Source organism: Manis pentadactyla, chromosome 18 (assembly GCF_030020395.1).
Source record: "Manis pentadactyla isolate mManPen7 chromosome 18, mManPen7.hap1, whole genome shotgun sequence".
NCBI classification, from domain to species: Eukaryota; Metazoa; Chordata; class Mammalia; order Pholidota; family Manidae; genus Manis; species Manis pentadactyla.
In genome coordinates this window covers 10,156,005-10,173,203 of record NC_080036.1, presented here as the reverse complement: position 1 = coordinate 10,173,203, position 17,199 = coordinate 10,156,005, and the positions used below count along the sequence as shown (strand labels likewise).

Genomic DNA, 17,199 nt, shown 5'->3' with positions numbered 1-17,199 from the left:
CATGTGCCACAATAAAAAATAAACATCTGGAGGGGCGGAAGATGGTGGCGTGAGTAGAGCAGCAGAAATCTCCACCCAAAACAACATATATCTATGAAAATATAACAAAGACAACCCTTCCTAGAATAAAGACCAGAGGACACAGGACAATATCCAGACCACATCCGCACCTGCGAGAACCCAGCGCCTCGTGAAGGGGGTAAGATACAAGCCCCGGCCCCGCGGGAGCCGAGCGCCCCTCCCCCCAGCTCCCGGCGGGAGAAGAGCAGGCAGAGCGGGAGGGAGACGGAGCCCAGGGCTGCCGAACACCCAGCCCCAGCCATCCGGGCCAGAGTGCAGGGCGCTCGATACTAGGAAAACAGGGCAGCAAGAACAGTGAGCGGGCACTGGAGGCTGGGTGTCGGAGGACATAAGAAAAGCAAGTGACCAATTTTTTTTTTTTTTTTTTTTGCGAGCCCTTTTTGGAAGTCTTAAAGGAATAGGGACCCCAATACTAGGGAAACAGGGCAGCAAGACCGGTGAGCAGAGGCCTGAGGCTGGCACCGGAGAATACAGAAAAACGAGCGACAACCTTTTTTTTTAATTAAAAAAAATTTTTTTTTAATTTAAAAATGTTTTTCTTTTTTTTTTTTTTTTGTGGTCGTTGTTTTGTTTTGGCGGGTGCTTTTTGGAAGTCTTAAAGGGGCAGGGCGGGTCACTTAATCCAGAGGTAGGGAATCCGGGATCTCTGGGCACCCTAACCCCTGGGCTGCAGGGAGCAGGGAGGCCCCTTACGGAGATAAATAGCCTCCCAGCAGCTCCTGCTCCAACGCGACTCCACCATTTTGGAGTAGCTGCCCGAGCCAGGCCACGCCCACAGCAACAGCGGAGATAAACTCCATAGCAACTGGGCAGGAAGCAGAAGCCCTGTCTGCGCGCAGCTGCCCAGCACAAGCCACTAGAGGCCGCTGTTCTCCCAGGAGAGGAGGGCCACAAACCAACAAGAAAGGAAGTCCTTCCAGCCGTCACTCGTCCCAGTTCTGCAGACTATTCCTATCACCATGAAAAGGCAAAACTACAGGCAGACAAAGATCACAGAGACAACACCAGAGAAGGAGACAGACCTAACCAGTCTTCCTGACAAAGAATTCAAAATAAGAATCATAAACATGCTGACAGAGATGCAGAGAAATACGCAAGAGAAATGGGATGAAGTCCGGAGGGAGATCACAGATGCCAGAAAGGAGATTACAGAAATGAAACAAACTCTGGAAGGGTTTATAAGCAGAATGGATGGGATGCAAGAGGCCATTGATGGAATTGAAATCAGAGAGCAGGAACGCATAGAAGCTGACATAGAGAGAGACAAAAGGATCTCCAGGAATGAAACAATATTAAGAGAACCGTGTGACCAATCCAAAAGGAACAATATCCGTATTATAGGGGTCCGAGAAGAAGAAGAGAGAGGAAAAGAGATGGAAAGTATCTTAGAAGAAATAATTGCTGAAAACTTCCCCACACTGGGGGAGGAAGTAATCGATCAGACCACGGAAATACACAGAACCCCCAACAGAAAGGATCCAAGGAGGACAACACCAAGACACATAATAATTAAAATGGCAAAGACCAAGGACAAGGAAAGAGTGTTAAAGGCAGCTAGAGAGAAAAAGGTCACCTATAAAGGGAAACCCATCAGGCTAACATCAGATTTCTCAACAGAAACCCTACAGGCCAGAAGAGAATGGCATGATATATTTAATACAATGAAACAGAAGGGCCTTGAACCAAGGATACTGTGTCCAGCACGACTATCATTCAAATATGACAGTGGGATTAAACAATTCCCAGACAAACAAAAGCTGAGGGAATTTGCTTTCCACAAACCACCTCTACAGAACATCTTACAGGGACTGCTCTAGATGGGAGCACTCCTAGAAAGAGCACAGCACAAAACACCCAACATATGAAGAATCGAGGAGGGGGAACAAGAAAGGAGAGAAGAAAAGAATCTCCAGACAGTGTATATAACAGCTCAATAAGCGAGCTAAGTTAGGCAGTAAGATACTAAAGAGGCTAACCTTGAACCTTTGGTAACCATGAATTTAAAGCCTGGAATGGCAATAAGTACATATCTTTCAATAGTCACCCTAAATGTTAATGGGTTGAATGCACCAATCAAAAGACACAGAGTAACAGAATGGATAAAAAAGCAAGACCCATCTATATGCTGCTTACAAGAAACTCACCTCAAACCCAAAGACATGTACAGACTAAAAGTCAAGGGATGGAAAAACATATTTCAAGCAAACAACAGTGAGAAGAAAGCAGGGGTTACAGTACTAATATCAGACAAAATAGACTTCAAAACAAAGAAAGTAACAAGAGATAAAGAAGGACACTACATAATGATAGAGGGCTCAGTCCAACAAGAGGATATAATCATTATAAATATATATGCACCCAACATAGGAGCACCAGCATATGTGAAACAAATACTAACAGAACTAAAGGGGGAAATAGACTGCAATGCATTCATTCTAGGAGACTTCAACACACCACTCACCCCAAAGGATAGATCCACTGGGCAGAAAATAAGTAAGGACACGGAAGCACTGAACAACACAGTAGAGCAGATGGACTTAAAAGACATCTATAGAACTCTACATCCAAAAGCAACAGGATATACATTCTTCTCAAGTGCACATGGAACATTCTCCAGAATAGACCACATACTAGGCCACAAAAAGAGCCTCAGAAAATTCCAAAAGATTGAAATCCTACCAACCAACTTTTCAGACCACAAAGGCATAAAACTAGAAATAAACTGTACAAAGAAAGCAAAGAGGCTCACAAACACATGGAGGCTTAACAACACGCTCCTAAATAATCAACGGATCAATGACCAAATCAAAATGGAGATCCAGCAATATATGGAGACAAATGACAACAACAACACTAAGCCCCAACTTCTGTGGGACGCAGTGAAAGCAGTCTTAAGAGGAAAGTATATAGCAATCCAAGCATATTTAAAAAAGGAAGAGCAATCCCAAATGAATGGTCTAATGTCACAATTATCGAAATTGGAAAAAGAAGAACAGATGAGGCCTAAGGTCAGCAGAAGGAGGGACATAATAAAGATCAGAGAAGAAATAAATAAAATTGAGAAGAATAAAACAATAGCAAAAATCAATGAAATCAAGAGCTCGTTCTTTGAGAAAATAAACAAAATAGATAAGCCTCTAGCCAGACTTATTAAGAAGAAAAGAGAGTCAACACAAATCAACAGTATCAGAAACAAGAAAGGAAAAATCATGACGGACCCCACAGAAATACAAAGAATTATTAGAGAATACTATGAAAACCTATATGCTAACAAGCTGGGAAACCTAGGAGAAATGGACAACTTCCTAGAAAAATACAACCTTCCAAGATTGACCCAGGAAGAAACAGAAAATCTAAACAGACCAATTAACAGGAACGAAATTGAAGCGGTAATCAAAAAACTACCAAAGAACAAAACCCCCGGGCCAGATGGATTTACCTTGGAATTTTATCAGACATACAGGGAAGACATAATACCCATTCTCCTTAAAGTTTTCCAAAAAATAGAGGAGGAGGGGATACTCCCAAACTCATTCTATGAAGCTAACATCACCCTAATACCAAAACCAGGCAAAGACCCCACCAAAAAAGAAAACTATAGACCAATATCCCTGATGAACGTAGATGCAAAAATACTCAACAAAATATTAGCAAACCAAATTCAAAAATACATCAAAAGGATCATACACCATGACCAAGTGGGATTCATCCCAGGGATGCAAGGATGGTACAACATTCGAAAGTCCATCAACATCATCCACCACATCAACAAAAAGAAAGACAAAAACCACATGATCATGTCCATAGATGCTGAAAAAGCATTTGACAAAGTTCAACATCCATTCATGATAAAATCTCTCAGCAAAATGGGAATAGAGGGCAAGTACCTCAACATAATAAAGGCCATCTATGATAAACCGACAGCCAACATTATATTGAACAGCGAGAAGCTGAAAGCATTTCCTCTGAGATCGGGAACTAGACAGGGATGCCCACTCTCTCCACTGTTATTTAACATAGTACTGGCGGTAACTAGCCACAGCAATCAGACAAAACAAAGAAATACAAGGAATCCAGATTGGTAAAGAAGTTAAAGTGTCACTATTTGCAGATGACATGATACTGTACATAAAAAACCCTAAAGACTCCACTGCAAAACTACTAGAACTGATATCGGAATACAGGAAAGTTGCAGGATGCAATATCAACACACAGAAATCTGTGGCTTTCCTATACACTAACAATGAACCAACAGAAAGAGAAATCAGGAAAACAACTCCATTCACAATTGCATCAAAAAGAATAAAATACCTAGGAATAAACCTAACCAAAGAAGTGAAAGAATTATACTCTGAAAACTACAAGTCGCTCTTAAGAGAAATTAAAGGGGACACTAACAGATGGAAACTCATCCCATGCTCGTGGCTAGGAAGAATTAATATCGTCAAAATGGCCATCCTGCCCAAAGCAATATACAGATTTGATGCAATCCCTATGAAACTACCAGCAACATTCTTCAATGAACTGGAACAAATAATTCAAAAATTCATATGGAAACACCAAAGACCCCGAATAGCCAAAGCAATCCTGAGAAAGAAGAATAAAGTAGGGGGGATCTCACTCCCCAACTTCAAGCTCTACTATAAAGCCACAGTAATCAAGATAATTTGGTACTGGCACAAGAGCAGAGCCACAGACCAATGGAACAGACTAGAGAATCCAGACATTAACCCAGACATATATGGTCAATTAATATTTGATAAAGGAGCCATGGACATACAATGGCGAAATGACAGTCTCTTCAACAGGTGGTGCTGGCAAAACTGGACAGCTACATGTAGGAGAATGAAACTGGACCATTGTCTAACCCCATATACAAAAGTAAACTCAAAATGGATCAAAGACCTGAATGGAAGTCATGAAACCATTAAACTCTTGGAAGAAAACATAGGCAAAAACCTCTTAGACATAAACATGAGTGACCTCTTCTTGAACATATCTCCCCGGGCAAGGAAAGCAACAGCAAAAATGAGTAAGTGGGAGTATATTAAGCTGAAAAGCTTCTGTACAGCAAAAGACACCATCAATAGAACAAAAAGGATCCCTACAGTATGGGAGAATATATTTGAAAATGACACATCCGATAAAGGCTTGACGTCCAGAATATATAAAGAGCTCACACGCCTCAACAAACAAAAAACAAATAACCGAATTGAAAAATGGGCAGAGGAACTGAACAGACAGTTCTCCAAAAAAGAAATACAGATGGCCAACAGACACATGAAAAGATGCTCCACATTGCTAATTATCAGAGAAATGCAAATTAAAACTACAATGAGGTATCACCTCACACCAGTAAGGATGGCTGCCATCCAAAAGACAAACAACAACAAATGTTGGCGAGGCTGTGGAGAAAGGGGAACCCTCCTACACTGCTGGTGGGAATGTAAGTTAGTTCAACCATTGTGGAAAGCAGTATGGAGGTACATCAAAATGCTCAAAACAGTCTTACCATTTGACCCAGGAATTGCACTCCTAGGAATTTACCCTAAGAATGCAGCAATCAAGTATGAGAAAGATCAGTGCACCCCTATGTTTATCGCAGCACTATTTACAATAGCCAAGAATTGGAAGCAACCTAAATGTCCATCGATAGATGAATGGATAAAGAAGATGTGGTACATATACACAATGGAATACTACTCAGCCATAAGAAAAGGGCAAATCCAATAATTTGCAGCAACATGGATGGAGCTGGAGGGTATTATGCTCAGTGAAACAAGCCAAGCGGAGAAAGAGAAATACCAAATGATTTCACTTATCTGTGGAAAATAAGAACAAAGGAAAAACTGAAGGAACAAAACAGCACCAGAATCACAGAACTCAAGAATGGACTAACAGGTACCAAAGGGAAAGGGAGGGAGGATGGGTGGGTAGGGAGGGATAAGGGGGGGAGAAGTAGGGGGGTATTAAGATTAACATGCATGGGGGTTAGGAGAAAAGGGAGGGCTGTACAACACAGAGAAGGCAAGTAGGGATTCTACAACATTTTGGTATGCTGATGGACAGTGACTGTAAAGGGGTTTATAGGGGAGACCTGGTATAGGGGAGAGCCTAGTAAACATAATATTCATCATGTAAGTGTAGATTAGTGATACCAAAAACAAAACAAAACAAAACAAAAAGGGCAGTTCCTGTGTGGTAACCTCCAATGAGTTCTACACAAGGGTATAAAGGGCATATAAAAGTGTAGGCAAAGGGTCTGTTTGCGTTTATACAGAAGATCAAAGCCTAATTGGGCTACCCCGAAAATGAACTAAGATATGAAATGAAAGAGAACTTCCAACATCAGCATTCTCTGGAAGACTCATGCCAGAAGATGATCATCAAAAAACCACAACAAAGATCCACGCACTGCTACAGCTGTAGATGCACTCATCCCACCAGCTCCTGGACTTGCCATGGGAATGAAGGAGATATCTAAGCTGGCCTGTGCATACAGTAAAACAACAAATTTGACTGGATCTATACTGTTGGAACTCAACCAAGAATTAGGAGAAGTGCAAATTGTAGCGCTCCAAAATCTTACAACTACAGACTATTTACTGTTAAAAGAACATAAGGGATGTGAACATTCCCCAGGAATGGGTTGTTTTAATTTGTCTGATTTCTCTCAGACTGTTCAAGTTCAGTTGGCAATATCCACCATATCATAGATAAGTTTTCACAAATGCCTAAGGTGCCTAACTGGTTTTCTTGGTTTCACTGGAGATGGCTGGTAATTACAGATATGCTTTGGTTATGTAACTATACTCCTATTATGTGAATGTGTGTGCGCCATTTAAGTAGTAGCTTAAAACCTATCCATGCTGAAGTTACTCTACAAGAAGATATGTCAAAGAAATAATCAATCTTCCCATGTTTTCTTCCGCCTGCTACTTCTATAGCTTTTCTTCTTCCTTCCTAATTACAACCCTTAAATAGAATTCGTTCCTCATATCAAATTTACCGAGTTTCATAATTCTTCCAAGTGGTAAAGATACCTCAAGACAAATGCTGGGCATAGAAGCTCAGGGCATAAATATGCAAAGAAATAAAAAGCTAACCATTTCAAACAATAAGGCTTCTCTCTCACTTACCAACTTCACATTTCCCTGTATGGCCCCGGAAGATGACTGGTTAGCCAGAGACGGGTAAGATCCCTCAAGGGAGGAACAACCTAAGACAGGCACAGTCGCAGGGGGGTCATCAGGTGAGAAATTGGGGATCAACAGAGGTGAGGCTTAGAACCTCACCCCCCCTGTTCTGAGAGAAATCTTCTGCATATGTGGATGTTTTATTGCCCTGGTCTAGCTTGGATTAACACATAGTCTACAGGCACACACCTGATCATCTACATTTGCTCTCTTACAACACTAAACTATGTTTTCTACCTTTATCTTGTATCTACCTACCACTTCAGCATTTTATTAAAAATAATAATAATAAAGAGAGAAATGTGGTATCCACATATAAATCAAGTATAAAAAACCAAATGAGTATTCATATTTGAACTGACTGCTTATAGTTCGTAATGCATGAGCAAAACCGAAAGTTTCTGTGATGACTGCCCTTGTACTGTTCACTATGTAACTTATTCATTATGTAAGAATTTGTTCTCCATGTAAGAACTTGTTTGTTATGCCTCAGAAGATTGGAGACTGACGAAAATTAGGCTTGAGGTGGATTAATGATTGTGCATTGAGCATTGACTCCCCTATACAGAATTTTATTGTCTTTAACAACCATTTGATCAATAAATATGAGAGATGCCCTCACAAAAAAAAAAAAAAAAAAAGGACAGACTTCCAATGGTAAAATAATTAAGTAACCGGGATGTAATGTATAGCATAAGGAATATAGTCAAGATATTGTAACAGCTTGGTAGGGTGATAGCTGGAACCTAGAATTATGTATATAAATGTTTCATCACTGTGTTGTACACTTGAAACTAATGTAATGTAATACTGTGCGTCAACTACCCTTCAATAAAAAAATAATTATCTAAAAAAAATAAAAATAAAAATAAAATAAAATAAACTGCTCTATGCAGCAACATAGATACATCTCACAGACATACTGGATATAAGCAACCAGGTGTTTTGAACATACTCAACGATTCTGAGATTCAAGAACAGGCAAAACCAGTGTACAGTGAGAGAGGACAGAGTGTGGTTACCTATCTGCTAAGGGGGCCCTGCAACTGGGAGGAAGCACCTGGAAAAGATTCTCTCTCTCTTAATCTGGGTGATATACACGTGTGGTATGTACCATGGAGGCATACTTACCAGGGCAGTGTGTTGTATGTGCATGATTTCTGTATAATATTTAAGTTGAAAGAAAGGTCTTTTTTAAAAAAGAACAACTGAAACACTAGACAGAAGTGTAATTTTGATAGTCGGATGAGCTGGTGCGGACTCAGCTCCACATCTCGCTCTGCTCCTCGCCGCCTGCAGGAGGTGAAGCGAGGCGGTTTAGGGAGGAGTCCCGAGGCCGATCTCGGAGAAGCCACAGGAGGATCCCTAGCCAAGGCAGCCATCCCGGCCGCCGTCCTCGGGCTCCTGGCCGCCTCCTGCAGCGCAGCAGCTCGACTGCGCGCCGCGCCGACAGGCCGTCTTCCTAGGCAGCCTTGAGTGTGGACTCGATACCACAGAACTGGCCAACAGCCGCCTCGGAGGAGGATGTTCCGTATTCGCAGAAATGCATGTGCTTCGGTGGGGTGGATGGATCCCAACCCTTACCTGTCACGTTACGTTTTATTTCCCTTTTTTTCTCTGCGAACTTGGGGAATTGGAATGCAAATCCCGCGCGCCCAAGTGGAAAGCTTCTCTGGTGCTCAACCCCGAAAGGGCTGGAGGAACGCAGAGCGAGCACTGCGCATGCTCTGCAAGGCTCACCTCCCTCCCTCGCTCTCTCTCTCTCTCTCTCTCGCTCTCTCTCTCTACCCCCCTTCCTCCTCCCTCCTCCTCGAAGGTCAAACTGAGGAAAATCAAAGCATGATTGCCAGTCCCTTGAAGATTCTAGATTCTTGACCTTGCATTTTGCTATCACACTTAGGCCAGAAAGATTGTTTTTGACCTTTGGATTTCCCTTCCTATCAACTCATTTACCTTAAAAGAAAGAAAAGAGAAAAAGAAAGAGCGAAATAAGGAAAACAAGGGTTCTCAGACTGCACCATGGGAGGGGGGCTTTCCAAAGTAAAATGATCAGATCTTCTAACATGAGCCACCAAGTTTAATAAGTGGAGCAGAGCACTCTAAATGCCAGAAAATATCATGTTGCCTTCATTCATAATAACAGCACATTGAAGATATGCAAGAAAGAAAAAGAATAAACACCACAAGGATGTAAAAAGAACATTACATTTTCTTTCCCACTAGTTGAGTTGTAAAATCTTCATGGGATAATTCTCATTATACTGATAACTTACAAAAACATTCAAGTATGGGTCTACTTTTATTGTAAACAATTTGTAAGCATTTGTACTCATGCTCAAATGAATGCAGCAGAGTGTAAAACTTTGCTCAAAGAAGCAAACAAGTGTGTGCTGAGCTCCTACTCATCTTAGAGGAGGTATGGCATAGCTATTGAGACTGAGAGGTTGGAGCAGTTTTACTCTCTAGTTCTCAACCTCCTAGCTGGGTGATTTTAGGGAAATGCCTTAACTTCTCTGTGCTCTTTCTCCATCTTTGAAATAGAAATAATGTGAGAGTTGGAATGAGTTGATCTTATACAAAGCCTTCATTCACATCAGCCTTGGGCTCCTATTATGTTACTTATTGTTGTCTGATGGTTATTATGTTACTTACCGATGTCTGATGGTTAATGTGTAAGTTCCTATTACTGTGTTAAAAATTGAGGCACAGAGGATTGTTTCTTTTTACTTGCAGTCTTCTCATAGCACACTAAAAATACTTTGTAGAAGTCTGACATTTCTATAAGCAATTAACAAATGATAACTCATTAGCAAAGGAATTTTTAAGGTGCTCAATTGGTTGCTACAGAAAATTGGAGATTAGGGCTCATACTCCCCTGAAGCTTGAAGAAGTGTTAAAGGTGTTGGAGATGGCAGAATGCAGGAATCTTGGGAGTCTTAACAGACAAGGCCTGAGTGGGGTCTGTGCCTTCAAGAGCTGTGGAAAGCAGAGGTGGATGCCTGCGGGAGCCCCGGGAGGGGGTGAGCTCAAGGCCACACCGAGGCAGGAAGACGGCAGGGAAGCAACAGCTCCATTGTTAAAACACAATGCTAACATCACCAACCTCGCTTCACTCCACTTCATGACCCAGAAATAAGGGGAGAGCACCGGACTGCTTTCAATTTACTTTTCTGTTTTATGAACAAAGCTACTTGACAATATTAGAGTTAATCACACTCTTTCATAATTCGATGAATAGCAGTTCAAAATATAAAATACCGTCTGAGAACTATTTATTTTGCAATATAAAAGCAAACTTTTTAGTGGATTTCGTCTAAGCTATGCTAACATTGTGTAATTCTTATCTGGGAAAAGACTAGCTTTCTGAGTGATTATTACAGATGAAAACGGAAATGCAATTTCCAGTCTTGGAGTATGAAAACACATTGAATGAAGTGCTCTTCACGGTTCGGTCGAAAGGAACTTCCCGCAGTTTTGACTCGGGGTCTTTCTTTTTCCTACCTTTGAGATTCCTTTTCGCCATTGCTGACCACTGGTGTGTGCTAGGCTCTCTTTTCCATTGGAAAGACGCACATCAGGGGTGCTTTCTTCCAAACACTCCCCAGTAAGCCACTTTTCCACACGGAATCTCAGTAGTGCCCAGGAGGAGTTTGGGGGACTTGAAGCACTTGCTGTCTCCGCACGGCGGGGCTGCTGCGGGCAAACACCCCCCGGCTATGGCGCACTTAGGGGAGGGCGCGCGGAGCGGGGCCGGCGGCAGGAGTTCAGGCGGGGCCGGAGAACCTCTGCGTCGTGGTGAAATGTCAGGGTGATCGCACCCCGTCGGAGCCGGGGCTCGCTCTCCACGACGAGGCGCCGGACCCGGGCCCCTCCCGGGCTCCGCGCGGGGACCCCCAGCCTCCCCGCCTCCGCCGGGCCCCGCCCTTCCCTGGCCTCAAACTCCGAGTCCATTCAAGCCTCGCTTCCTTCGCCTCGCGCGTTGTCAAGCGTGTAATTGGGGAAACTCCTCCCCGCCGGGACCGCTTCGGAGGCGCCGCCGGAGGCACGGCCGCCTGGCTGCCCCCACCTCCGAGCGCGGCGGCCGCACCCCGCGCCGAGCCCACCGCCCCGCCCCGGCACCGGCACCAGCACCGGCGCGCGGCTGCAGGTGGGGCGGGCTCGCCGCGCGGGGCGGGCGGCTGCGGGCCGGGGACCGCCGCGCGGACCGGGGCCGGGCGGAGGCGGCGCGCCGCGGAGTGGGGTCCCACGAGCGCCCCGAGCAGCGCGCGCACACCGCCGGCCGTCGGGGGCGCGGCCGGCCGCCCCAGCCCGCACCTGTCCGGCCCGGCGGCCCCGAGCCCGGCCCGCGCCGCAGTCCGAGGCATCGCAGGGCTCGCGGGGAGGAGAGCGAGACCGCCGAGGCGAGGCCGGCGCGCCGGGGAGTCGCACCTGGCCGGCCGGAGGCCTCGGACCCGCGCCCCGGGCTCCGCCGCACCATGGCCCGGAAGCTGCTGCTGCTCCTCTGCCTGTTCTCGGGCTTGCACGCGCGGTGAGTGGCGCGCGGGCCCGCAGCCCCGGCGGCTCCGAGCCGGGCGGGAGGGCGGCGGGGGCGCTGTCTGTGGCCGGAGTCCCCCGCGCCCCGCCGTCGGCTGGGCTGCGGCTCGGCCCGCCCGGGCGGCGGGAGGAGAAGGCCGGGCAGCCGGCCCTCACCTCACCTGTCCTGGCTCCCCCCTGCGCACGGCCATCCGCCAGGCTGGGCGGCGGCAGCCTTCCCTGCAGCAGGGAATGTGGGGACTCAGACTAATGGGCTCTTCTCCTGACGCTTGTAGGATCTGGTGGTTTTAGGGGGTTTTGAAACCAGTATCCTAAGGGACTGGTGGTGTCTCCCTCCTTATTACCCCTTACCCTGCCCCCAAGTATTCCAGGGGCTCTCACACACGCATGGACCAACATTATGCGTCATTTCCATCTGTCTGAAATTTCCCCGGACCCAGGAGTCATGGTTTTCTATCTGCCCAGTTGAGCTTAGAACATCCAGGTTGGAGGCAGGTGGAGGAAGACTGGGGCAAGATGGGCAGCCGAGAGCCCTGCTTCTCAGGAAGGCTTCCCTTCCCAGGTCCTGCCAATACACACGAACACTACACACATGCACCTCTTCTAGGTGAGCCACTTTTCACACACAGGAACACATGCACACCTACCCCCATAAAGCAAGCATGTTGAGATGGATAATAAAGCTTCTGCCTGGTACTTGGAATAAATTATCATACCATAAATATCTTTAACCTTCCTCCCACACCACCAGCCAGTTCATGAGCTCTTGGAAATAGTCCAGGAAGGGATGACGATAACTCATAAGCATGGAAAGTTGGTGGGATCAGAAGGGTTAAACCCTGTTACTGTAAATAGAACGGGAGATTCTGGGTTTGGTCTCTTTAATTCTGTCTCCCAGGCCAGACCTCTGGTCCTGAGCCTGCAGACTGTCCTGAGCTTTGGAAATTCGAGCAGCTTCCTGCTTCTCCCTCAACTCCCACCCCAAGAACTTTCGGGTACCTCTGTCCTACAAACACTCTTGTTTTGACACTTCTTTTCTGTGGGGATCTGGGTAGAGAGCAAGAGACTGTTCCTCTAGGCTGTATGCCCTGCAGGTGTCAGCAGGTAGTGCTCAGAGGTCTTGCATTTTCATTCATACTTGTGAAGTGGGGAGGCACATTAACAAGTCCTACTAGTTGGAAGGGGCCCCCAGTTCTCATTTCCCATCGTTGATGGGGGTGTTTGGCCTGGAGGAAGGAAGCCCTGTTCCTCCCCTCCACACTACTTGTCTGTGTGGTGGAGTTGAGTGTGAGAGGTAGGTGGTGTGCCAGGGACAGCTGATGCCACTGGTGACTCACAGGCGCCTCTCTCAGACGGGCAGTCTCCTTCTGCCTTTCAACTTATGTCTTTTTTTCCTGTCTAAGGAGAGAGCGGGGCTGGGAGGGGTTGGCAGGGCAAGCACGCTTTCTGAGGTTGACTCTGCCTGCATATATCTCTGTTCTGAGGCAGAGAGAGCAGCAGACAGCACCATGTAGAGGTCTGAAGTCGTATTACCTAACTCTGAAGTCACAAGTACATGACCTTTCTATTGTCACCAGCTGGATAAGGTGACCTGCCATTCAGGGTTAGACAATCAACTATTTATGTCTATAGATGTTTAACATGCTAGAAGGAATACAACCTATTTCCCTTGTTACTTTACATGCTTAACAGGAAGGTACCTGAGTATCTAACTTGAAGCAGTCAGATTTCTAGGGATTCCCACATACACATGCAGTTTCTTGAGAGTCTTCATTCTTCCATATCACCACGGCAGATGTAAATGATTTTAATATGCTGTATCTGGGTTGGTTCTCTGGTCTTCAGAAAAGAGGTTGCATGTCAGCTGGAATAAATCCAAATTTTCAACTGATTTTATAGCCATATGGTTCTCTCTCCTTTGAAAGTGGCTTTGTTCTTTGAATGGGTTTTACAGACATGTAAAATAATCTGATGTCCAGTGTCATCTTTCAAAAGTGTTATCAATGCTGAGAGAGTTCTCATTTGCACTCTGGAATACCTTCCTGGTGTTGAAGACCCTGGGAAAATGTCCTCACAGTTGCACTCTGTGGTGGTGGCCTGGCAACTCTGTGAAGAGAAAAGCACCCCACTCTGACACCCATAATGAACTTAGTAAGCATTAAAATGCACCAAGTTGCACCCAGACCCTGGTAGTATCTTGCAGGTGCTTTACTGTTTTCTGAGGTTTAACAGCTCTTCTTAATGTTTTAAAATACTTCAGACTTTGTCTGTGTCCTTCTGGTGGAAGGGAGGGTATAAGACATGAAAATAACATCTGAGAGTTGAGCAGTTGTTTGAGGATGACAGTACATCGCTGATTTGTTTTTAAGGAAAAGCTAATGGCAGTGATGGTGTTTAGGATCTAACAGTCCTGATAACAGAACAGTCATAAAGATGATATATAACCTGCTTACAATTCGGAAAAAAACAGAACATTTTTGTTTTAGTCACATTCTACTGAGTCCCCTGAGATGAGATTTGGTTTTCATCAAAGGAAGGATTTTCCTGCGGGGCGAGTGGTGTGTCACGACACTGTGAGGCTTCTGTTTCATTCTCTGGGACCAAGAGCATCTGCCACGCTCTGCCCTCTGCCCAACCCAACCCAGCCGCCGAGCTGCAGTCCTGCTTTACCTCCAGAGGGAGTGGGAGAGAATGCTGTTTCCTTCCCTTTCCTTTCTCATCTCCACCTCTCACCCACCCTGGCCCCCTAAGGAAGCTTATGCAATTTCAAGAAATCCCTCTCATGACCACTAGAGGGAGAATTAGGCTCATTGGAATACCTGTTATTGAAGAAGCTCAAAAGTATTTTTCAGAAACTAAGTCTGTGTACACAGAGAACTGATGAAGAGTTAGGCGGTTAGGCGTTGTGCTCTGCCTCTGTACCTGTGACCATCGGGGCAAGAGAAAACAGCAGAGTGTGGAGAGCATGGTCTGGTCTGTGCTGGCGAGCTGTCTTGGGGAGCGGGGAAGAAGGAAAGGGGAAAGAAGATGAGAGGGAAGGAGAGAAGACGAAGCAGGAAAGCCCTGTGGTCAAGTTGGAAAGTTCCTCGAATGTTATATGTGATTCTGCTGCTGCCAAATGCTGTTGCTCTGGAATTAAATGCCAGGTCCTGTGGGCTGTCCCAGCTGTCCATGTCCTGCAGAAACTTATTTTTTTTTGGCAACGTGATAAAATTAATATCCATATAAGATAAAATAGCCTATGGTGACATTTTAAATTACATAGTGTTATTTGTAAAAGTTCAGTTTTACAGATAATGAAATGCAGCATACCACTTTGTGAATATGTGTCCCAATTGTATAAGTTGATGGTGATTGTTCGGTATGAATAAAAATCCGTGGCAGTCTGTAGTTTCCATGGATGGTATATTTTAACCTCTAGCCATAACTTTAACCTTCTAGCTAAACCTTCTATTTCTTCTATTCAAGAACTAGAATTATAGTTTAGGAGCAGCCTAGGAAAATTTTATGTGAGGTCAGTCTGTGAGACATATGCCTTATACTCATTATCAAAATTTCATATACATGTGTATATTCGTCCAGACCTAGATTATCTTACATGTTCTAGTTTAATTTAAGACTAGTTAACACTCATAAAAAATCATAAATATAATATATGATATATACATATAGTTATATATTATCTATTCTAAACATGTAATCATGTTATATTACATATTACATATTGTTATTATATATAATATGTACATGATTCTGAGGATTTAAACGAAGTAGAGATAATAAATTTTAGGAATTTTATTATTTTCCTTTATTTCATGTTCATGACAGATAATTTAGACAATTCCAAAAATTAACTTAAAGAAACTTATGTCCTAGAGTACAACTACCCTGAGAGAGTTAAAATTGTGGCTTCTGTCTGGGAAGCTAAGCAAAAGTGAGTTCATACCCAGTCGGGATAAGTAAACCTCAGTGCAATTTTCTATTCTATATTTTGTTCTCTTCTGTGAAGAAAAAAGTCATTAAGGTATGCACGATGACCAGCTGTAAGAACATAAGTCTGTGTGTTTGTTTTACAAGTTTTCTCACCCTGGTAAATGGCATCCCCTTGGAAATGCTGCTTTAAGGCAGGAAACGCTCCTCTTTTCAAGCCCAAGTGGCTGTTGTTCAGAGGGCCTCACTCAGCTAATAAAACTAGCCTGTCATTTTTAGGTCTCTTCCAAGTACTCCTGTCAGTGTGTATCACCCAGGAGAGGTGGAGGTCATGTTCATCCCGGTTCAGAGTTGCTTAGGTGTTCATTTGGACCCATTTATTAAGGGGCCAAATGATGAAGACACATTAGAAAGATTTCAGTGTTTTGATGTGTCTGTATTAGCCAGCTCTGTAAAACATGAATCAGTTTGGGTTGTAGGAGTTCATGTAAAATGGCCAGAGGTTGTTCACCGACTAACATCTCTGCTCTTTGTCGCTCCACATGAGTGCTGGCCAAGTCGACTACCTCATAAAGTCCCCAGGTCTGTCTAGACCAAAGATTCCAGGCTCCATGAGCAGCACAGAAATCAGACTCAACTCTTTCAGTGGGTGCCTTTCTGCAAGCTATTCTCCCCTCCAACTAAAATGAGGTCTTGGCAGTGGGGGGTGGAAACATCATGAGAAAGTCACCATCTCACAAACATCCGGAAGTTTGTGCTCTGACCTTCAGAGGTTCTCAAGGTGGATCCGAGGAAGGCTGACTGCCTGCTGATTACTTCTCAGTGTCTACTGAAGGTGCATGTGAAATCCTGTGACATTTAATTAAAATATCCTCCTCTGTTAATAGGAGTGGCATTCTTTCTATTGAATTCTTACTAATTTTTCTACTTTGTGTTTTATTTTTTAATTTTAGAAGTAATCCACTGGTTGGGTCAAGGGTACTGGGTACTTCCTACCCATTTCAGTGGTGCTTGGGTGAGTCAAGCTTAAGACACTTGGAGCCATTGCTACTACTTATACTTCACACTTTGTGCTGTAATTACAGGTCCAGAAAGGTGGAAGAGGATGAATATGAAGATTCATCATCAAACCAGAAGTGGGTCTTAGCTCCTAAATCCCAAGATACTGATGTGACTTTGATTCTCAACAAGTTGCTAAGAGAATATGATAAAAAACTGAGGCCGGATATTGGAAGTGAGTGTTGATGTTTGTTATTTCAATAGAAAACACAGTGTGATGAAGTCTTTTTAAACTTTTTATTTTAAATAATTATAAATTCACAGAAAGTTGTATAGAAGTAGAATCACACAAATCATTACTATATAGGATGAGATCAAAACCAGAAAATTGGCATTAGTACAATGTGTGTTTCTGGTTCCATATCACTCTATCACGTGTAGATTTGTGTAATGCTTGCTG

At 44.2% G+C, this 17,199-nt stretch overlaps 1 protein-coding gene across 1 annotated transcript in view; it reads left to right on the top strand.

Moving 5' to 3' along the window:
• The first annotated feature begins 11,752 nt into the window (after positions 1-11,752).
• Positions 11,753-17,199, top strand: part of GABRG3 (gamma-aminobutyric acid type A receptor subunit gamma3) — a 597,918-nt gene continuing 592,471 nt past the window's right edge. Inside the window, exons 1-2 of the mRNA XM_057494689.1 lie at positions 11,753-11,805; positions 16,826-16,974. Coding sequence (XP_057350672.1) covers positions 11,753-11,805; positions 16,826-16,974 — 202 coding nt within the window. The remainder of the gene's footprint in view (positions 11,806-16,825; positions 16,975-17,199) is intronic.